The 22,805-nt window shown below is 47.4% G+C and overlaps 1 protein-coding gene, 1 non-coding gene and 1 pseudogene across 2 annotated transcripts; all 3 read left to right on the forward strand.

The window, feature by feature from the left end:
- Positions 1-163: 163 nt before the first annotated feature.
- LOC115548074 (uncharacterized) lies at positions 164-282 on the forward strand (annotated as a pseudogene).
- A 421-nt stretch (positions 283-703) lies between these two features.
- LOC115548068 (5S ribosomal RNA) lies at positions 704-822 on the forward strand. The gene has a single exon (XR_003977505.1). It is a non-coding gene; the product is annotated as a 5S ribosomal RNA (ribosomal RNA).
- Positions 823-20,058: 19,236 nt separating this feature from the next.
- On the forward strand, positions 20,059-22,029 carry LOC115546582 (uncharacterized). Its single transcript, XM_030360186.1, has 6 exons — positions 20,059-20,198; positions 20,309-20,410; positions 20,557-20,702; positions 20,845-20,928; positions 21,015-21,204; positions 21,817-22,029. Exons 1-6 carry the CDS (start codon positions 20,118-20,120, stop codon positions 22,027-22,029), a joined length of 816 nt encoding a protein of 271 aa, XP_030216046.1. The 5' UTR covers positions 20,059-20,117.
- Positions 22,030-22,805: the final 776 nt, after the last annotated feature.

A 22,805-nucleotide genomic window follows, 5' to 3' on the forward strand; every position in this document is an offset into this window, starting at 1 on the left:
CATTGCGTTCAAATATGTAACTCTGAGTCTGGAATAACGTATTCTTTCTTTCATCATGGATCTAATCATTGTTTCTGTACAAGTCCCGTCTCTGGCCACGGCAGCGCTCTCACTCCTTACGTCCTCCTCCTGTATAAAAGCTAATATGGTCAAGTCTTTAATTGCTTACGGCCTTACCACCTTAGGCACGGCCGCTCTCGTCTGATCTCGGAAGCTAAGCAGGGTTGGGCCTGGTTAGTACTTGGATGGGTGACCGACTGGGAATACCAGGTGCTGTAAGCAATATACTTTTTCAACTCGAGCTCATTGGATGCAATGGCCTACCATGCGCTGATCTTTAGCGCCCACTGTTTTGGAGAATTTAAGCAACATACAGACTCTGACGACGTCTCCTCAAACTCTGTTTGTGAAACATGTGGACAGTGTAGTGACGTAGCAGAGAGCTGCAATGACGGCGGACCACCTTAGTCCATCCCAGGTTTTGCAACGCTACGTTTCTTCAAAAGATAACGCAAACGATGACGCCCAAGCAGTGTAATGCATTGCGTTCAAATATGTAACTCTGAGTCTGGAATAACGTATTCATTCATTCATTATGGATCTAATCATTGTTTCTGTACAAGTCCCGTCTCTGGCCACGGCAGCGCTCTCACTCCTTAGGTCCTCCTCCTGTATAAAAGCTAATATGGTCAAGTCTACAATTGCTTACGGCCATACCAACTTAGGCATGCTCGATCTCGTCTGATCTCGGAAGCTAAGCAGGGTCGGGCCTGTTTAGTACTTGGATGGGTGACCGCCTGGGAATACCAGGTGCTGTAAGCACTATACTTTTTCAACTCGAGCTCATTGGATGCAATGGCCTACCGTGCGCTGATCTTTAGCGCCCACTGTTTTGGAGAATTTAAGCAACATACAGACTCTGACGACGTCTCCTCAAACTCTATTTGTGAAACATGTGGACAGTGTAGTGACGCTGCTAGCAGGGAGCAGAAGAGAGCTGCAATGACGGCGGTCCACCTTAGTCCATCCCAGGTTTTGCAACGCTACGTTTCTTCAAAAGATCACGCAAACGATGACGCCCAAGCAGTGTAATGCATTGCGTTCAAATATGTAACTCTGAGTCTGGAATAACGTATTCTTTTTTTCATCATGGATCTAATCATTGTTTCTGTACAAGTCCCGTCTCTGGCCACGGCAGCGCTCTCACTCCTTACGTCCTCCTCCTGTATAAAAGCTAATATGTTCAAGTCTATAATTGCTTACGGCCATACCACCTTAGGCACGCCCGATCTCGTCTGATCTCGGTCAGGTGTGCGAGCAGGAAGCAGGAAGTGAGCAGAGAGCAGGCGAGTGTTTGTTGCTACCTTTATGCTTGTTTAAGTGCTTTATTTTTTGATTTTTCTTGATACATCTCCCCCAAATAGTGAGGTACTGTTTGGGGGGAACATAGTTCTCCCATTGTTTTGGGGAAGGATTATTATGCAGACGGACATAATGGGAACGGATCATGGAAACGGGAAAGGCTCGGATGAAGTAGACTGCGGAAAGATAGACCAGAGGGGAGGAGAGGCTGGTGATAAAGAGATTAGATACGACAAAGAACTGACCGTGAGTGTGGAACTGATCGGGGAAGATCCAGTAACGGTAATGGAGTTTATGAGAGTGACGAGAGAGGTGTGCGGGGAGTTGATGGCGTGCCGTAAAACTGGTTTGAAAAGGTATGAATTGACAATGGGACATCTCAGCGGGAAGAATAAACTAATGGACGGTTTCAAAATAAGAGGGGTTAGTATAGTTGCAAAGGAGCTTACCAGTGACGAAACGGTGGTGTCGTTCTTGGAGCTTCCGGCGTACACCACGGACAAGGATGTCATTCTGAAGCTACAGGGGTGGGGGGTCTCTGCTGCCTCACCGATCAAAAGGAGAATGTGGCCTGGCACTAACATTGCAGACGGGACCAGGTTTCTGAAGGTGAAGTTTAATGACTTGGTTAGGTCGTTGCCGTATTCGACGCAGTTCAGCACAGCTACGGGTCCCCAGTACTTCCGGGTGATCCACGACAGGCAGGAGAAGGTATGTAGGATGTGTATCCAACCGGGGCACATTCTGAGGGACTGTCCGGAGTTTAAATGCCACAGGTGCCATGGACAGGGGCACTACGCAAGAGAGTGTGGCACAGACGCGGAACAGAGGCGACAAGGAGGAGAAGGCGGGAGGCGGGAGACGGACGTCGGCGAGGAGGAGGAGCGACCGGGAGGAGAAGGTGGTAGCGGAGCTTAGGCGACTGAAGCGGAAGGAAGTGGCGTGGGAGTCGGCGGGGAAGGAGAGCAGGAGGACGAGGAGCAGGAAGGAATGGTAGAGGACGTGAGCGCAGCGGAAGAGACAACGGAGACGGGAGGAGAGATGGAAAGGGAGAACGGCTGCAGCGCGAACAGTGCGGTGAGGGGGACGGACGAGCGAGAGGAGCGGAGCAGCGCGGGTGAGGGAGCGAAAGGAGGGGAGAAGAACGTGGGAAAGAGTGGAATGACTGTGGTGGGACAGGGAGGAGGAAGGTCGGTGGCAAGCGGGATTAAGTTTGGGTGGAGGGCTGCTGATATAACAGAAAGTAGGAAGTGGGTGGCTTCGGATAGTGGGGAGGAAAACATGGAGGTGGTGGGTGGAAATAGGAAAAGACCATCGGGTAGGAAGGAGAGAGAAGATAAGGGGAAAAAAAGTGCAAATTAATAATATAACGTGTGGAATCTCTTCTCATTTATACTTTTAATGATCAGGATAACTTCTTTTAACGCTAATGGGCTAAGGGACAGGAACAGGAGGCAGCAAACCTTGATGGTGTGTGAGGCAGACATAATATGTTTACAAGAGACACATTGGGATGAGGAGGTTATGAGGGTGGTTGAGAGAGAATGGATGGGGGACATGTATGTGAATAATGGTGGTGTTAAATCAAGAGGGGTAGCAATTTTAGTGAAAAGGGGAGTGGTTGAGAAAGTGACGAAGTGTGTGGATGATGGTGATGGGAGGGTGATAGGAATTACTTTTGAGTACTTGGGTAAAATATGTCGATTGTTGAATGTGTATGCGCCGAATGAGGTGAAGGAGAGGAGGGTTTTTTTTGAGGGATTGGGGGGAATGTGTGTGGAAAACTGTTTGGTGGTGGGTGACTTTAACATGTGGTGTGGGAGGTTGGATGCGTCTGCAAGTATGTGTTTCAGGAATGACGTGTCAAGAGGTGTGTTGGAGGAGGTTATGAGAGACAATGGTTTAATAGATGTGTGGAGGGAAAGGAATCCAGAGGGGAGGGTTTTTTCAAGGAGGCAAGTGGTGAGAGGAGTTTTAAAACAGAGTAGGATAGATTTAGTCTCGAGTACAAACGGCATTGCAGGTAGGATAGGGAGAATTGAGTATAAGGTTACTGCGCTCAGTGATCACATGGTGTTAGGGTTTAATTTAGGTCAGGGGTTTGAGAGGAGAGGGGGAGGCGTGTGGTGTATGAATGGTGAGTTGCTGAGAGAAGAAAAGTACAAAAGGAAAGTGAGAGAATGTATATTGAGGAGGAAGAATGAGAGAATGTATGAGGAGGACATTGGGAGGTGGTGGGAGAGTTTCAAAGGAGAGATAAAGGAATTGAGTATGGGTTATAGTAGAGGCAGGAATATGACACAGAGAGAGAGAGAGAGAGAGGAGGTTAAAGGGAGATTTAGCTAGAGAGGCAAAGAGAGCGGATGAGGTGGTAGGCTATGATTTGGGGAAGTATATTAGAATTAAGGATGAACTGAAGGAGATAGAACAGAGGAGGTGTATGGGTGCAATAGTCAGAAGCAGGGCCAGATATGTGATTGAGGGAGAGAAATGTACAGGATTCTTTTTAGGATTAGAAAAGACGAAGCAGAAGAAGAATTATTTAGAAAAGGTGGAAGGAAAGGAAGGGGAGATGATTACTGATTTTGTAGGGATAGCTGAAAGAGTAGAAGATTTTTATAGGGATTTATTTAGGAAAGAAGAAGTGGTTGAGGAGAGTATGAGGCAGGTGTTGGTTAGTGTGAAAGCCAGGTTGAGCGATGATGATAGGGAGATGTGTGAGACAGGAATAGGGACGGGTGAAATAAATGAAGCGATAGGAGGGTTATGCCCTGTTTACACCTACCCGATAGTGGGCCCCGATGGTGCCCGATGGCTAAATCAGCAGCTATCGTTATAACATCGGGAAATAGTGTGGTTGCATCGGGAAACACCGTTACTCTTCCCGGGAACATCGTTAGACAACGGGAAGAAACGGGAAGAAATGCTCAATGATCGGGCAACAACGGGCAACATCGGCAAAGAACGAACATGTTTGTTAATTTTGGGTCTATCGGGGTAGAATCGGCTACCAGGTGTTTTTATGGGCTAATCGGCTATAATCGGGAATAGAACGGGAGTATAACGTAAGACATCGCAAGTCGTTCGGGAGTTTTCCTGCAGTACATCGGCTATATTCGTTAATCTTCCGCGCTTTATCGTCTTTTATCGTCTTTATATCGGCAACTTCAACACACGAAAGACCCTCGAGAACCCTAGACAAATAACGATTGTGAGTAAACAGATTGTGTTAAGGAAGACCCTCAATCTGCCACTTGGGTATAAATAGGGGGTGATGGATGGATGTCCTACTTTTATAATTACAGGGTACTTCGCCCATTTAGAACCGGCGTTCTATTATTATAAAATCGCTATTGTAATATAAATAAATATATAAATAAATATCAGTCTAAACCAGTCTCCCCTTTGCCTTCTCCAGAAATGACGCCAAACGCGTCATTTGACGTGTTTGGCGTCATTCGAAATGACGTCAAATGACGCCAAACGCACTTCGGGTGTCTTCCCTGGCATAAATCGTTATGTTATCGTTATAACATCGGGTATGTGTAAATGCTACCCCGATAAATTGACCCGATCATACATTTTTAGCCCGATGTCACCCGAATCACCCCGACTTCCACATCGGTGGTCCATCGGCCATTAGCGGCCATTAGCGGGATGGTGTAAACGGGGCATTAGGGAGAAATAAGAGTCCAGGGATAGATGGGTTAATTGGTGAATTTTATTTTGAGTTTAGGGAGGAGTTAGTGCCAGTGCTAGAGAGGTTATTTAGATGGATAGAGGAGAAGGGCGAGATGCCGCTGAGCATGTCGACAGGGTTAGTAACGGTGATACACAAGAAAGGGAGTAGGGTTAAGCTACAGAATTACAGGCCACTTAGTATGTTGAATGGTGATTATAAAGTTTTAGCAAGGGTGTTAGCCAACAGGGTCAAGCAGGTAATAGGGAAGGTGGTGGGAAGCACACAGGCATATAGTATACCAGGTAGGGACATAGCAGACACAATTAGCAGTATTAGGGACATAATAGAATATATGAAGAGAGATAAAGGGGGGATAGTTGTACGTTTAGATTTGAACAAAGCATTTGATAGGGTGGATCATGATTATTTATATAGAGTGTTAGATAAATTTGGTTTTGGGCACAGGTTGGTAGGATGGATAAAGAGGATGTACGACAGGGCAGTGAGCTGCGTTAAAATCAATGGGATAGTCACAGACGCATTTAGACTGGAAAGGTCGGTTAGGCAAGGCTGTCCGCTGTCGGCACTGCTGTACTCCTTGTCGGCAGAGCCGCTAGCGGCACTACTAATGCAGAATGATAGGATCAGGGGGATAGAGTTACCAGAGGGGCGGGTTAGTTTATTATTTCAGTATGCGGATGACACGACAGTTACAGTTAGGGACAGGGAAAGTGTAGTTGAGGTTTTAGGTAGTGTAGAGTTGTATGGCAGGGCATCAGGGGCGAAAATAAACATGGAAAAGTCAGAAATCATGTATGTAGGTGTGGAGAGAGCAGGTAGGAGGGAGATAGGATTGAAAGAGGAAAAGGATTATTTTAGGATATTAGTTGTGAACTTAGGGATAAAGGATAAAGAAGGGAGAGATATGCAGTTTGAAGGGATAATGAATGGTATTAGGAAGACGTTAAGGTTTTGGAAACTTAGAGGGTTGAAGTTGAAGGGGAAGGTGACAGTTGTGAATGCGCTGGTAATGAGCAAGCTTGTGTATGCAATGAATGTGTTGGATGTGCCTGATAGAGTTTTGAAGGAGGTGGAGAGAATGGTGAGTGAGTTTGTGTGGGGTGGGAAGGGAGTTAGGATAGCCAGGGAGGTGATGGAAAACGAGTATGAGGATGGTGGGTTAAAATTGATTAATTTAGAAAGGAGAAAGAAAGCACTTAGGGTGAAAATGGTGGTGAGATATTTAAAGGACAAGAGGGATCATATATGGAAGGTGTTTTTAAGGGAAGCAATTAATAAATGCGGTGGGTGTGGAGAGAGTGGAGTGTATATGGAACTAAAGAAAGCTATGTTGAGTGGAGTGTCTGAGTTTTATAAGGAGGTGTTGGGAGCGTGGGGAGAGCTTGTGAAATGTGTGAAGTATGAGTGTAAGGATGTTAAGCAGGTATGGGAGCAACCAGTGTTTTTAAATCCAAAAATCACATTTGAAGGGAACACAATTTATAACAGGGTGATTTGGAGAGCAGGGGTTAGGAAGGTGAAGGATTTAGTTTATGAGTATGTACCTGGGTTCATGAGGGCACAGGTAATGGTCGACGAGGTGAGGGAAAGAGGGGATGAAATATGGTTGGGTACGGCACAGGGAGTGTTGGAAAGGATCAAGGAGGGTATGCCGAGAGAATGGGTTGGGATGATTGAGAGAGAGGCTGTGGTGAATGGAGAAGGAGAGATAGAAATGTATGTGGGGGAAGGAGAAAGGAGGGCGAGTCTGAAGAGTTTGAAAACGAGAGTAATGTATAGATGTTTAAGAGGGAAAGAAGTGAGGAGACCGGCTGCGGAGAAAGTATGGGTTAGAGTGATGATGATATGGATGTAGGGGGAATATGGAGGAATTTAAGAGTGAAATGGAACTGTATTGAATGTGAAGATTTTGATTTCCTTTTGCGGCACAATAGGGTGTTTAACAATTTAATAATCAGTAGGTTTGATGTGAATGTGAGGAAGGAATGTGATGTGTGCGGAGTGGGGTCGGAAACGTGTATGCATGAGTTTGTTGAATGTTGTGAGTTGGAGGGATACTTTGTGAAAATTAAAGGATTAATAAACAGATGTTGGGGAGGAGGGTTTGTGGAGAGAATGGAATGGAGAGAGTTGTGGCTGTTTGGGGTGATAAGTAAGGTGGAGGGTTGTAATGTTAATCTGTTAAATTATGTTTTAAGCCACGCAAGGTATGCTGTCAAGCTCAGGAGGAATTTGGCCCATTATGAGGAGAAGAGAGTTGAGGTATGGAGTGTTTTTAAAAGTATAATGAGAAGAGATGTGAATATGGTTTATAGATATGTTGGGGAAGATGAGTTTCTGGGAGGGTTTGTGGAGGGGAGCACTTTTGTTGTGCTTGGAGGCGATGGGGAAGTGAAATTGGATTTTGGATGAGTTGAGGTCAGCAGGGTGACTGACTATTTTTTTTAAATTTCTTGTTAATTAGTGTTTTATGTTCATGACTTTTTTGATTTGGTGAGGGGCCAGTGTATTGAAGGTCTTTACAAAAGCATCCTGGCTAACCCAGTATTGTTTGTAGTTATTTTGGTTTGAGATGGATAAAAAAAAAAAAAAAAAAAAGAAAAGGCACGCCCGATCTCGGTAGCTAAGCAGGGTCGGGCCTGGTTAGTACTTGGATGTGTGACCGCCTGGGAATACCAGGTGCTGTAAGCATTATACTTTTTCTACTCGAGCTCATTGGATGCAATGGCCTACCGTGCGCTGAATGATTATGCCGCTACATACCTCATCCAGACATCTGTCTCTATACATCACTTTACTCCGGCTCACACTGGCTCTATAAAAACTTTTATTGCTACTGCCCCCATTCACAGGGACCTTGCAGGGAAATTGGAAGGAAATTGAATATTTGCAAACATTATTTGTATAGGCCCCGTCAACATGTTGCACAAAGGATCATGGGAAATATCTGAGTGTGTGTTGTAGTCTGTGATGAAGGTAAACGACGGTGCCATGCCGTAATTCCGACGCCTCATTGTTCCGACGTCTCAATGGTCCGAAATATTTCCCATCAGATCGACATGCCACTATGCCGACGGTTCAATGTTACGAAAACGGAACCCATTGTTCCGAAGGGCCGTTTGTCCGATAAGTCAAACAAGAGTCTCTCTCTCTCTCTCTCTCTCTCTCTCTCTCTCTCTCTCTCTCTCTCTCTCTCTCTCTCTCTCTCTCTCTCTCTCTCTCTCTCTCTCTCTCTCTCTCTCTCTCTCTCTCTCTCTCTCTCTCTCTCTCTCTCTCTCTCTCTCTCTCTCTCTCTCTCTCTCTCTCTCTCTCTCTCTCTCTCTCTCTCTCTCTCTCGGCACCAAAATACAACCTAGGCCCGCATATCACGTTCACGATGAATATTGGAGAGCAAAGTCGCAAATTTGGTCGAAAACACCCACATTTCATAAACTCACATGTATACCAACTACAAATATTATTGGGAGAGAGAAAAGACAGCTCTGTCCTCCCAGGACAGTTTATTTCAGCTTGCCACAACATGAGAGAATGACATTCTAGACCAGGCCTCACTGTTTGATTGATAACTGATTACTAGTAACCTATAATGCCTTTTATGTAGCTTTTCATTTCATTAATTGAATGACTTGAATTAATATTATTTTTTTTACTATTAATTCTATATGTCAGTATCAGTATGTTATGTTATATTGTTATAGGTTGATATATGTACATATTGTTCTGACGTTCTCTATTGTTATTATGTGTAATATTTGTATTACTGTAACGCTTTTGCAACACTGTTTGGCTTACCAATAGTCATGCTAATAAAGCTTTTTGAATTGGAGAGAGGGAGGGAGAGAGAGGAGAGAGAGAGAGAGAGAGAGAGAGAGAGAGAGAGAGAGAGAGAGAGAGAGAGAGAGAGAGAGAGAGAGAGAGAGAGAGAGAGAGAGAGAGAGAGAGAGAGAGAGAGAGAGAGAGAGAGAGAGAGAGAGAGAGAGAGAGAGAGAGAGAGAGACTATAACTTTAGTTTGCTGAAGTCTTCGAGCTGTGATTGGACCATCTAGTCACCTGTGGCCACTAGGGATGGGCATAATGATTATTTTCCGGGAACTAGTTCTTTCAGTTCAGTTCACTATAACGATTAGTTTATTTGATACGTTCGTTAACGCCCCCCCCGCGAGACGGCCGTGAGCATAATTTAAACCACTTCTAGGCTCTAACCCCCTTGGAAATCGAGAAGATACACTAAATAGTATAACCAAACGTCCCACCAATATTTATACCTCTTGCTTACTCTCTATATTTCATTCATGGTTTTACATTTATAATTTTATTTTACTTCACATTTAATTCTTCATTGTTCAGGCATTACAGAACTTTCATGGTCATAAATAAAAAATACGAACTGCAGTTTAATTTCTTTATTTGTTCTTAAATTGACGTAGAATGGAGCAAAGACTCCTGGGATTGGGAAATGCGTTTATCCAATAAACAGATGGAGGTCAAGTCTATTTTCGAAATTTAGGGGGATATATGAGTGGCCCCACGTCGAATGGTATGACCCAAGATACGTCAGACAGAAAGCGCGCATATTCGACGGTACCGCCTTGTCATTTGTTTACCCAGGTGCCATTGCAACACCATTGCTACCTCTCATTGGCTGAATCTTTGAGAACGTTGTAGACTCAATCAATATAAGTCGCGGGGAGACTCTGTTCGTTTGTATATTTTATTTACGTGACCATATTTTTGGTTTATGTTAAAAAAATGAATCAAAGAACCAGTTCTTGTTTTGGGGAACCAGTTCTTGTCGTTCACGTTCGGGATTCGTTCGTTGTAACGAATCGGTCGCGACGACTCATCCCTAGTGCTCAGTGGAACGTGTGTGTGTACGCGTCTACTACTGTCACTGTCACCGCGGCTCGTTTTTTGTAATTGTATGGACATTTTTCACGGTTTGCTATTGCTCTGTTGTACCTGATGAAGTCACTATTGTGACGAAACGTCGTACCTGCATAAACGGTAATTAAACCCAAATAAAAACAGACTTTTTACCGGACCACTCGTGTTTTTATTAGTTTTTAACCTTTCGCCATTCGCCTTTCACGCAACCTACCGTTGATGATGCCTGCTCCGAGCCAGCGCGACGACTGGACTCTGGTCCAGCACGGAAGACGCCACCATAGACCCCGGGACCCATCGGATATCGCCCCTCTGGTTAGTCTACCCATGAGACGCACTTACGCGTCATTCGCGGACCCTTACAGGCGCAACTGGGTTCCCCGCGACCCCCCTCCACGTGACTGGGAAGCCCGCTCACGACCCGCCCGGGACCCGTCTCCCTTCGAGTCGGCCTCGTATCCCCCAGCTTTCCTGCCTCAGGCCTACCGGTCCGGGTTTTTGCCACGACGAGATGAGCGCAGCTACCACGAAGCTAACGCGTTCCAGAACTTCCGCCCGTGACCGAGGCCTACCTACCGGCCCTCCACGACCACGCCACCAGGTGCCCTCCAGACCGGGTCCTAGGCCCCGTGCCCGACCCCGCACTCCACGACATCCCAGACCTCCGGAGACGTCTGCCGCGCGCTCCAGACCCCTAGCTCCGGACGCCCCACGTTCTGATGACCCGGACTTCGCGCTGAAGAACCGCCTTATCTTCGCGGCCATCAAGGCGGCCCACCACCTGGACAACGCCTCCGGCCTGGACCCTCTCCCCATCATCGCCAGGCTCACCGCCTCCTTGACGGCCTCCATCCGCCCTGCTGTCCCCAACGCCGCGACCCTTGCCTTTCTTTATGGCAACGCTCGCAACTGGGGACACACCACCACCATCCTCCTGCGAGACCACTACAGGGCTACGGTGGCCCCGCGGACGCCCTGCGTGACGGCTCCCTGCCCTCCTCCGACCTGCCGCCTCCCTCCCCGGACCCCGGGGCCCCGGACAGCGATGACCGCGAGGACCGCTCTCCGTCCCAGGCCAGCTGCTATTCCCTCTTCTCCTCTCTGTTCCTCCCCACTTCCTCCCCCCCTCTCCCTCTTCTCCCCCCTCTCCCTGCAGTCTTGAGACCCCCTGCCGCAGAGAACGACACCTACCTCCGTCCTGCCTTGGCTCCGGACCCTCGCTACGCCCCCTCCGCCAGCTCCTGCGTCTCCCGGCACGACACCTCCCCATGTGTTTGCCCAGACCAGCGCTTCCGCCCTGCCACGGCGCCGGACCCTCGCCACGCCCCTTCAGCCAGCTCCTGCGTCTCCCGCCATGACACCCCCCAGTGGGTCTGCCCAGACCAACGCTCGTCGGGACGCTGTCCCTGTCGTCAGCCCCGTTGGCTCCGACCGCGCCCGGCAGACCTTCAACCCTCCGGCTGACAGCGCCATCCTGGACACGCCCATACCGCCAGAAGGTCCCGTGTGACCCTTGACCCGCCCGCGGACGGCGTCACGCCGATGGCAGACGCACGCATGTTTTCTAGACGTGCCAGCACCGCCAGGAGGCTTGCCGGGAAGCCTCGTTCGGCTGCTCCACCACTGAGGGGCTCAGATACGGAGGCCTCTCCGTAGAATACCTCCAGGACATCATCTCATAGTGTGGGGTTGGGTTGGAGATAAAGGTTAGTTGTGTGATGATGGCCCGTGCCCCCGGCGTCGCCGCATGTGGCGGCGCCGACCTTTGCTTTTGAACCTAACGCTAACCCTTTTTTTTCGCAACTTTGGAGTTTCTAATTTGGATGTATTTTACTTCTTTTACTTTGTTTTTTTCAAGTTACTTTTAAACAAAGTTTGTCTTAACTTAGTTGACCTGCATTTTGGAGCGAATAAACTTTATTCTTTTTTACCACCTGTGGAAATTACCTTATTCCCTTTGGTTTTAATCGAATCTCCTTCAAATGGCCCCCCCTTTTTTGGCTGGTGAGTACAGAGACATCTACGTGTTCAGCTTTTTTTTAACTTCGGACTGTAACAGTTTTGGGATATTCTACAACCCCCTCGGGCGGATCAACGGCACCCTGTCTCCTAACCCAAGCACAGCCTACCTCCCAGCTAAAAAACACTCGACTGAACCGATTGGGGGAATCGACGTTATCCTGCTTCCTTGCTAAGCTAACCATGCCTCCTAGCTAAAAGACATTGCACCAGCTGACCGGATCAACAGTCTTCTATTTTGCCATTATTATTTTACATTCTTTGTTTATCGTATGGTTATAACTACATCTATTGTTTTAATCTCCATTTTTTGCAAGCTATGGTTTTAACCTTATTTTAGTTTAGTTGATTTTACATCTCTCCATTATCTTTTCCTTATTTTTTCTACGTTGGTTCTTTTTTTTTGTGATCAATTTTTTATTGTATTTTATATTTCATACAAGAAACAGTTACACATATACACAAGTAAGACAACATAACACATATAATACTCAACCATACTCCCCCCCTCCCCCCAAGCCCACCCACCCCCAGGTCTTGCCTCCCACAAAGACAGAATCAATAATTTGAGAAACTCAGCAAATTTGTTCAATAGGCCTAATACTAACATGTGAAATAGATAAAGAAACAAAAAGAAAAGGAAAAGGATGAAAAAGCAGTGAGTAAGGCGTAGATACAGTAAGCCATGACTACCCTCCCAACATACTGTTAATAAAGGTGGACCATAAGTTAATATTTCTAGCTTGGGCGCCATGCATGCTGGCCACAGATCTCTCTAATTTAGCCAGATCTATGACTGTGTTCACCCAATGTTGGTAGGACAGGTCATGAGGAGCTTTCCATCTCTGTGCTACAAGCTTTTTAGCAGCAGTAAGGCCTACCAAAAACCAGCGTTGGTGCATCAGAGAAAGATCTAGACCCGTAAAATCACTCAGCAATAAGATAGTTGGGGAGCAGTGGATGGTACGCCCAAGTACTATAGACATCCTATTGGATACCATACTCCAAAAGTCGCTCACCCCAGGGCACTCCCAGACCATGTGAACAAAGGTACCTATAGTACCTAGAGAGCATAGCTGGCAGTTAGGAGATGGATTTAATTTCATCAAGAATAATTTATGAGGAGTGCAGTAGAGTCTGTGTATGAAATTGTAGTGAATCATCTGATGGTTGGGATTACGCGAAGATAGGTCAAGCTTTGACCAGACTATGGACCAATTGATTGAAGAAGGTGCAATTGAGGGATCATGGCTCCAGCGACTATCCACTTGCAAAGGTTTTTCTGCATGTTTGGACATAAATGTGTATAGAGCAGAGACCAAGCCTTTGGTAGATGAACTGCCACATATTTTATGAATTGGATGAGGCACCATGTTTTCACCCCAGGGGACTCCGTATGCCCGTAAGGCGCTGCGGAGTTGTAGGTAGAAGAAAAAGGAGGTGCCGGGTAAATTGTAATGCGATTTCAAGTCCTGAAAAGATCTGAGCGCATTATCTGACATAATGTCGGAAAGGGTATTAATCCCTTTATCCCTCCACTGAGGGAAGGACATCGGGTGACCACCCAAGCAAAGGGCGAAATTATTAAATAAAGGAAGGTGAGGATGGAATTTAAAGTGATTGCTAGAGTGTGATTCCACAGTTCTCCATATGGCAACAAGATGTGAGATTAAAGAGCCAAATTTGGATTTACACATTTTGAGAGGGATGTTTGAGTAAATAACATCCTAAAGCCTATGTGGTATTACTAGATGTTCCTCTAATGAACGCCAGGCTACCTGAGCCTCTGGATCTAACCAGGTATGAAGAGAACGAAGGGTTGAGGACCAAAAATAAAACTGGAAATTTGGAAGTCCAAGGCCACCTGAGAGTTTGTGCCTCTGCAAAATAGACATTCTAATCCGTGGGCGTTTCCCTTTCCAGACATACCTGGAAACAAATGTATGTAGTTTATCCCAGTGACCAACTGGGGGAGCTAAGGGAAGCATTGAACTACAGAAGTTGACTCGCGGTAGGATGTTCATCTTTACGATAGAAGCTCTTGCTCGAAATGAATTAGGAATGGACGACCAACGCTCCAAATCGGATTCCACCTGCCTGAGAGTCGAGTTATAATTAACCGAGACTGTCGTTTGTAATGAAGGAAAAATCGATAGACCTAGGTATTTAAAATTGTCAACTACTGGAATAATGTTTGGTAAGGAAGCATGCCTCATAGTGTCGTTTAGAGGAAGGGGAGCTGACTTAGACCAGTTTATTTTGTAGCCAGAGATACTCCCGAATTGATCAAATATAGACAAAATATGTGGTGTAGATTTAATTGCATCACCAAGATAAAGCAAAATATCATCACAATAAAGAGAGATGAAATGATCTGTTCCATGGACAATAACAGGAGTATGGGTTGACTGACGCACCGTCTGGGCCAGAGGTTCCAAAGATAAAATGAATAAAGGTGGAGAAAGAACGCAGCCTTGTCTAGAGCTGCGGCCCACTGGAAACAACGAAGAACAGATATTGCCAGTCATTACCATGGCTGAAGGGGAGGCGTAGAGCGTTTTAATCATGTTGATGAAATGGATACCAAATCCCATATGCTGAAGGACAGCCCATAAATAGTGCCATTCAAGGCGATCAAAAGCTTTTTCTGCGTCCAGAGATAATACAGCACAGGGCGTTTGGACCTCAGCTGAAGCTTCGACAATGTGCAGAAGTCTGCGAACATTATCAGAGGATAAGCGAGATTTTACGAAGCCAGTTTGGTCAGGGTGAATGAGCTTATTCATAAGGGGTTCAAGCCTTAGTGCAAGCACTTTAGCAAAAAGTTTAACGTCAGCATTCATGAGCGATATAGGACGATAATTTGCACATTCATTTGGGTCTTTCCCTTTTTTATGGAGTAAGGTGATTGTAGCGGTGTTAACATCTCTTGAAAAGGAACCACTTGAAATGGCATGATTGATCATGATCAGCAATAGAGGGCCAAGTTGAGACCAACACTGTAAATATAGTTCTGGAGGAATTCCGTCAAAACCCGCCGATTTGCCTTTATTAAGACTGCGTAAAGCTCTCTCCAATTCGAGTAGGGTAAATGGTTTGTCCAGAGACGTAGCCTCATGGGGCAGCAATTTAGTAAGATTTAAATTCTTGAAAAATAAATCAAATTTAGAAGAGTCATGAGGAACTTCAGAACTATACAAGTTGGAATAAAAGGAGCGGAATGTCTCATTAATTAATTTGGGGTCCGTTACTAGAGCGCCAGCTGGTGTTTTAATGGCGGGTATGTGCGCAAAGTTTTCACTGGCACGAAGGCTTAAGGCAAGTGACCGGCTGGGGCGGGCCCCCTCAAAGTAATGGTGCTGGCGCGTATGATGGATAAGAAATTCAGCGTGCTGTCGGGATAGGGAATTCAGCTCATCTTTTATTTTATTACGTTGGGTGATTGAGTCAGGAGTTACGTTGTTGTGCATAGTACCTTCTAGTTGCCCGAGATCACCCTCCAGCTCAAGAATCCTGCGTTGACGCGTTTTGTTTAAATTAGAGGAAAACGATATGCAGTTACTTCTAATATAGCCTTTTACAGAATCCCATAGGATACGAGTGTCCTCTACTGAATGCAAGTTAAAAGATATGAATTCTGCTAGGCCAGATTCAAGTTGCACCAAAAAGCTCTCATTGCGCAGCAAAGAGGTATTGAAGCGCCAGCGTGGGGCGCGGTCACGAGATACGGAAAGGTTAGCCCTACAGATGACAGCCTTGTGATCTGAGAAGGCCAGGGGGATCATGTCCGTGCTTACCTTTTCGAGGAGATCCTTCGATACAAAAATGAAGTCTATTCTGGAAAATGAATGATGTCTTGCGGAAAAAAACGAGAAGTCTTGTTTATTGTGATTGGTAACGCGCCATATATCTATTACTGAAAATTCCTGAGCCCATTTCCTCAATGCAACCGACGCTGATCTCTGATCACTGCCCTCTACTACAGCCGTCCTGTCCACAGAGTGGTCCCAAACCGCATTAAAGTCTGCCCCTACGTTGGTTCTTTTTAAACTCCAACTCCCAAACCCCCTCCTGTTTTTGTAAATAGGCCTGGGCCTTTTTTATTTTCATTCCATTTTCTCCCAACGAAATGGCTAATGATTTTAGAAATAGGTTTAGCCTATTGGGTAGGCCTACTCACCCCACAGACCCACAGAAACACTCTTTTGAAATTGACTCCGGTCGGGACGAGTCTTTCAACTGATCTAGACCCGAAATTAATTAAACATTATTTTCAAATACTACAATCAATTCCATCACACAGAAATTTTAGAAGAATCCATTAGAACAGGTATCCCACCATTAGGGATGGCTAGGAAGGTAGCCCCCCGCTGCCACAGCGTTTACCAGTGACCAGGCCGCGTCCGCCTCCGGTCGTCCCACCGGTGCGGACCACCTCGGCAGTCATTGACCCTCCTTGCGTCTTGGAGACGAGCCTTGGATCTCCCACGCCGGACCCCGAGCCCCCAGTCACCATTCTCGCTTCCTCAACCCCTAGACCCAGCCGTCTCTCCCCTACAGGTGACGCGACCCGGAAACGGCTCTGCCCGCCGTCCTCCTCGCTGGCGCTGACCTCTCCACTACCTGGCCAGGCGGAGGAACCTTCCCTGACAATGAAAAAGATAAACATCATTAATAATGGTTCAATTAAGAAATCTGACCCACTCACAGTTTGCGTTGAGATTCACCCTTGCCCTCTCACGCCTCCTCTGACCACTCCTGCTGATGTTGCCCTTGCCCCAGTGGGGGAAGATCCGAGTCGCCAAGCCCCGACTTCTCCTTCCCTTTTCTCTTCCTCTATGCTCAGTACTTCTTACCGCCAGCCCTGCATACACCCCCCTACGAACCGCAAAGCCACTATGTGGTCCCTCCCTATCAGAAAACCCATAATTATCACGGGCGATTCAAACTTGGCCCGGATTCCAAAAAGAAAAATGGACGACATCCAAATAGACAGCTTTCCAGGAGCTACATTAAGAAACCTAACAGCCGCTATCTGAGACACACATCTCCCAGACCGGACACTAAACTCATTTTGTTATCCATCGGCAAAAACAACTGTCTTAGAGAACAAACAGCCATCACAATAATCAAGGACACCCGACGTTTAATTAGGACAGCCAGAGAAAAATTCCCCCAGGCTGGCATTGCTATTCCCCTCTTAACGGTATCTATTTAACTATCCGCCACCCAACTCCGTTGTGTCAAGGCTTTTAACGACTTTATTAGAGATAATATCGAGGACGTTGACTCACGTGCTGGCTACCTTAACACACTGTCGACACTTAAATTCCAGACCACCCATGACAACATTCACTGGACTCCGGAGACAGCGAAGTCTATGCTGGATGACTGGCTGACTCAGCTGGGTTTATAGCCAGACCACCAGGCGCAGCGCCGTCCCCTCCGTCCTCAGTATCTAACGTCACTAACCTTTCTGCTCTTCATCTGTCCCCGTCAGAACAGGAGATCCTCGAACGAGGCCTCACCTTCATCCCCACACCGTCACTCCCAGACCGTGACCCGTTGAGACTACACCGTCTATCTGGGAACCAGCCATGAAGTCCGTCTCGAAGCCTATACGCCAGCTCATCGATCAGGACCTCCGTTCCTTCCGTGACCTCCGACCTCGACGTCCTGTAGGGGAGGACAATATTACTGCCCATCAACAACAGGCCCTCAAAAAATTAAAATCTCGCCATGAGATAATTATTAAACCGGCGGATAAGGGAGGGCAAATTGTAATTCAGGATCGAACTAATTACATTCTGGAGGCGACACTTCAACTTAATGACCCCCTCTACTATCGCCCTCTCACGCAGCCCATGTACCTGGAGACTCAGACGATGGTTAGGGTCTTAATTATTCTACCTTCTCCCCAAAATACACAAACCCCCAGAGAATTGGACTGTTCCATTCGTGGTCCCTCCGGGACGCCCCATAGTAAGTGACTGTGGCTCTGAATCGTACCATTTGGCGGAGTTTATAGATTTTTATATAAACCCCCTATCCCATACTCACCCGAGCTACCTCAAGGACACATATACATTTGTTGACAAGTTAAAAAATCTCACCGTCCCCGATAACACGTTTATCTTTTCAATCTATGTAGATTCCTTGTACACGAACATCGACACTGTCCTGGGCCTTGAGGCGGTGAAGAAAGCATTGGCTTCGTCACCTGATCCATCTCGTCCTGATACATTTATTTTAAAGTTTTTAGAAATCACTCTTATCCGTAACAACTTTTTATTCGAGAAATCGTTTTTTTTACAAATATGCGGCTGCGCCATGGGGAGGAAATATTCACCGGCCTACGCGGACATTTATCTGGCCGACTGGGAGGAATCTGCATTTCTTAAATGCCTGTCACGCCCCTTAATTTATTTCCGCTATCTAGATGATATCTTTGGACTCTGGGACAAATCCGAAACGGAATTCAACCACTTTATGCATAACCTCAACTCACACCACCCCCGTATCAAACTCAAACACACTCTCCATCTTCAGCAGGTCCCCTTCCTTGACACGATAGTTTTTTTCACAGAGACGAAGGATGGACACAAAACATTAGCCACCAAGGTTTATTTTAAAGACACGGACAGGCTTTCCTTATTATTTAACACCAGCTACCATCCCCGGCATACTTTCAGCTCCATCATCAAGTCACAACTAATCCGTTTCCACCGCATCTGCTCTCTACCCCACCACGTAGAGGAGGCCAGCAGGACCCTTTTCAAGGCCCTTAGACCTTGCGGCTATTCCAAACGTTTTCTTCGGACTATTAAAGGGGAAGTGACCGCCCTCTTCCAGCCAGGCCGGCCCGTTCTCCCTGGAAAAAAGAACACGGAACATAGGTTAATTCCATTCATTACAACATTCTAGCGACAACTAGGCCCCCTCAAGCAAGCTATAAAACAACATTTTAATTCCGCCAAACCTCAAACCGCCCCACTCGCTTATTTTAAAAATGTAATGTCATACCGCCGTAATAAAAATCTGCAGGACATGCTAGTCCATACGGCACACAACAAAGCAATACGCACAACCTTCGACCCCTATTTTACCAACCTGAAGTACATCTTCAACTGTCGAGCCGGTGTCCCCATCTCGCAGACCTTCACACTACTCTCCTGCAATGTCGTCTACGCCATCCAGTGCAAACTATGCAGGAGCATCTATGTGGGCGAAACGGGAGCTACTATCAAACCAAGGTTATAACAACACATTTACCATATTCAGAAAGGAACAAACGATAAACGGCTGTATACTCACTTCATTTCACATCATATCAACAACTTTTCATTGTCCGGTCTAGAGACCAATGTCGGTTGGTCCCTGGTCCAGAGGAGAGCTGCTGTAAGAAGGTGGATCTTTAAGCTTTCCTCCATAGCCCCGTTTGGCCTAAATGATGATCGGTCTCGCCCCTCCATCCGTCCCGGTCCTCATCATAACTTCCCCAGCATCCTTTCTCCTAAAACATAGCCACTCAATCAGTTCCTTACCATAACCTCTTCCCTCCCCCCCCTCCTAAACATAACCCTTCTCCCATATTTTATTTCTTTTATTGATTTTATTTCATTTCGTTTATTTTATGGAAGCAAAAGTATTTAACGTATTTAAATTGCTTGTGCCCGTGCCCTCCTCTCCTCCTGTTACATGGTAGTAGTGCATGGGAGACTACATGATAGTCCCATGTACTGCTGCATGGCACATGAGGGAGCGCCCTAATCCTAACCCTAACCCTAACCCAGGGTTGGTAGACGCTGGGAATACCAGGAACTCTCCGCCATGGTTCCGGATGAAGCGTCTCGCCGCTCACTGGTCGACCACCTCGAAAACAGAGGATTCTTTGTTGTCGGTGAACCGTTGGAGGACGCGCATGGTGCAGAGCCCAGGTTGGTTGCGCTCACGATTTGATTAGCATTTGAGGGGACTCTTCTTTTTTCATGTCTCAAGTGTACATTGCTTTTATGAATCTGTGATGCATGTCAGCTCTCAGGAGACGGGGCACAGGCCTGAGCACAAGCGTCTGCTGGAGTTGGCAGAGGGTCGGACAGAGGAAGCTTGCCATGGGCTCCTAACGGGCGAGCGGTTGCCGCAACATGAGATGACGCTGTACCGGTACTTTTGCATGGCCACCCTGACGATCACGCACCGTGTACCGGAAGAGACGGTGGTGGACTTCAAAGTAACTCATTCCAATGTTCCCTCCAGCCGGTTTCTGTTTCCCTCCAACTTTGACTCTGCTCGGTTCGAGTTGTTTGTATCCTCGCCTACAATAAGAGTCCCCCGTAACAGGTCACTGAGTGGAATGACAGGCAGGTGAGCGCCGGTGTCGGGGCGACGATCTACTTCCGAGACGGTGCGGACAGAGCTGTTTTCAGCGTAGACGAGGAGAGGGTGAGCAGAGCGTGTCTTCTTTTGTTTTCATGTTTTTGTTTTGTTTTTCACATTCAAGTGAAGAATTGAATGTGAAAAAAAGCAAGTGAAGAAAGCGTTTCCGCGGACGGGATTTCACAGCTTGGCCTTTCGTTTCCCACCGACAGTGGTTAGGTGCCTACTTCACGGCCATCAGGCCGCTCTACCTGACGCGGAAAGGGGAAGCAGCGGATGACCAGGGCTGCTTCTTCCTGGGGACCACAGGACTTCACGTGGCCAATCCCAGGTCCGACTTGTGCCGTCTCTGGAGGCAGTGAGTGTACTCTTTTATTACTTAAACAGGGGTGTGGCAATCGCCCTCACTAAGCGACCAGAACTAGCAGGTTGCTTGGATAACTTGGAGCTGGTAGTGATTAGTTGGTTTTTGTTCTTCACACCTCTCCTCCATGACACAGCTGTCGGAAGATCTGCGAGGGAGCGGGCCCGAATCCGCCGCCCGTTACGGCCGAGGCCACGGGGACGTCTTCCCGGGACAAAAGGTAAACATTGTGCGTTGCGGCGCTGACACAAACACGTCCGACATCACAGCCGCCCGGTTGCCATGCGTGCTTTTCTCTTCCTGCAGTTCTGTGTCGGGGAAAGGGTCACGTGACGACCAATGGGACGCTTTCGTCAGTGAATTCCCCGTAACAATAGGTGCCCTCGCGCCCTCCAAAGATAAGAGGAACTTGTCGGTGCCGGGTTTGGTGATGAACAGACGCCCTATTTCAATTGGAGGCGAATCCAGCTGGAAAAGCGTGTGCTACATGTCTCCGGTAGGCACCGGCTTGGTCTTTGTCAAACAGATACTGTATGCCGTCTGTGAAGAGCTGCTTAGTGTCTCACTATGACTGCATCTCCTTTTCCCATCGCCTGTGTGTCTTACCGACTCACATACACAATGCCTCACTCGCTCACTCTGTCGCTCAATCCCAGTCTCACTCATTCACTGCCTCAGTCACTGCCTCACGCCTCACTAACTCGCTCCCTCTGTTCTTACCAGCTTCCGCTGGCAGGCAGCGACCGACCGAGGCCAAAGTGGCAGCCATTGTGGCCAAGGAGGAGTGGAAAACGAATGTCCCCTCCCTCCCGGATGTGCTCCAGGCGTGGGTCTCCCCTTTAAAGGCAGCCATTGAGGACGACAAAGGTGTCCTCAAGTCAGTGGTGGAGCAAAGGTGGAAGGGGATCGATTTTATATTACCATGCCGTTCTCCAAAGGTGAAGTGATCTGCGACTGTCACGGAAAGCTCATCTCTGAATCGGTGGGGAAGAAGATGGATGAAATGCAGGAGGGAGTGATGTGCTACCTCTTCTTCGTCAGGGGCAGGCTAGGCAACAAGCTGTGCATCGATTCCCAGAACTTCCCCTGCGAGTGCCGCCCTGGATAGGACACCTTTGGAAGGCGCATGAACGACTCGGGCAAGGCGTCCAATGTGAAGCCTGTGGTGTTCCAGTTGAACTTCGCAGACGGACCCCAAGACACTGTCCTGTTCTTGGCCCAGAGAAACATAGCCGGCAACGAAGAGCTGCGTTGGGACTATGGTGTGAGACGGATGTCCTTCAGAGATGAGGGCATGGACCTGGCATGGCTGGATGACTGAAATGATTTGCGTTGGTTCATTGTGTTCCCTCATTTGTTGTTGCCGGTTGTTGCTGTTCTTGTTGTTGTTTAGTGTCATGTTTTGAATAAATGTTTGTGTTTGGCTGTGCAAAGCGGATACGGACAGCATCATATGTGGTGCCGCGGTAATATCAATAGATGAGTATAGATAACAGTGGCGGCTGGTGATCAGAGAAATGTTGGCGGGGCACAGTAATACACAGGGGGTCTGAGGTCGTCGTCGTCGTCACCCCCCATATTGTTTTTTTTAATTTAATAGATTTGATTTGGTGTATTCTGATGCATTCTTGGGATGGCCACTTTTACCTACTGTTCATTCAGATTCATAGACTACAACCCCTCCTCCCCCTGCCCTAACCATAACCCCGCCCCCCCCTGCCCTAACCATAACCCCGCCCCCTGCCCTAACGCTGCACCGAGCACACTTAGGATTTTGCTGTGCAAAGCCGCTACGGCCAGCAGCATATGTGATGCCCGACTCCACATCTCGGGGGGGGGAGGTCACACGGACTCGGGCTTGGCGCCGTTGGAAAGCCGCTCCTCCCTTTGGGGGGGGGGGGTGCGTCTGCCTCCCGTTTCTCTAGCACCTTCCTGTCAAAACATATTCACCGAAAACGGCCTTCACCGGGGTGCACTTCGGTTAAAACCCCCTATCCTAACGGCCAGATTCCACCGGACGCGTTACGGCAACGTTACAGCTGCGGCACGTCTTGGCCGCGGTCACCGCAGCAGATAGGTTCCACCGTAATCAATGAG

Source organism: Gadus morhua, chromosome 7 (genome assembly GCF_902167405.1).
Source record: "Gadus morhua chromosome 7, gadMor3.0, whole genome shotgun sequence".
NCBI lineage: Eukaryota > Metazoa > Chordata > Actinopteri > Gadiformes > Gadidae > Gadus > Gadus morhua.

What these genes read in the sequence shown, in the direction of transcription:
- LOC115546582 (XM_030360186.1), top strand. Translation starts at nt 20,118, where the DNA reads ATGACGCTGTACCGGTACTTTTGCATGGCCACCCTGACGATCACGCAC. An exon ending in AGACGGTGGTGGACTTCAAA is followed by an intron (nt 20,199 to 20,308) that starts GTAACTCATTCC and finishes CCCCCGTAACAG; the next exon opens with GTCACTGAGTGGAATGACAG. An exon ending in ACGTCTTCCCGGGACAAAAG is followed by an intron (nt 20,929 to 21,014) that starts GTAAACATTGTG and finishes CTCTTCCTGCAG; the next exon opens with TTCTGTGTCGGGGAAAGGGT.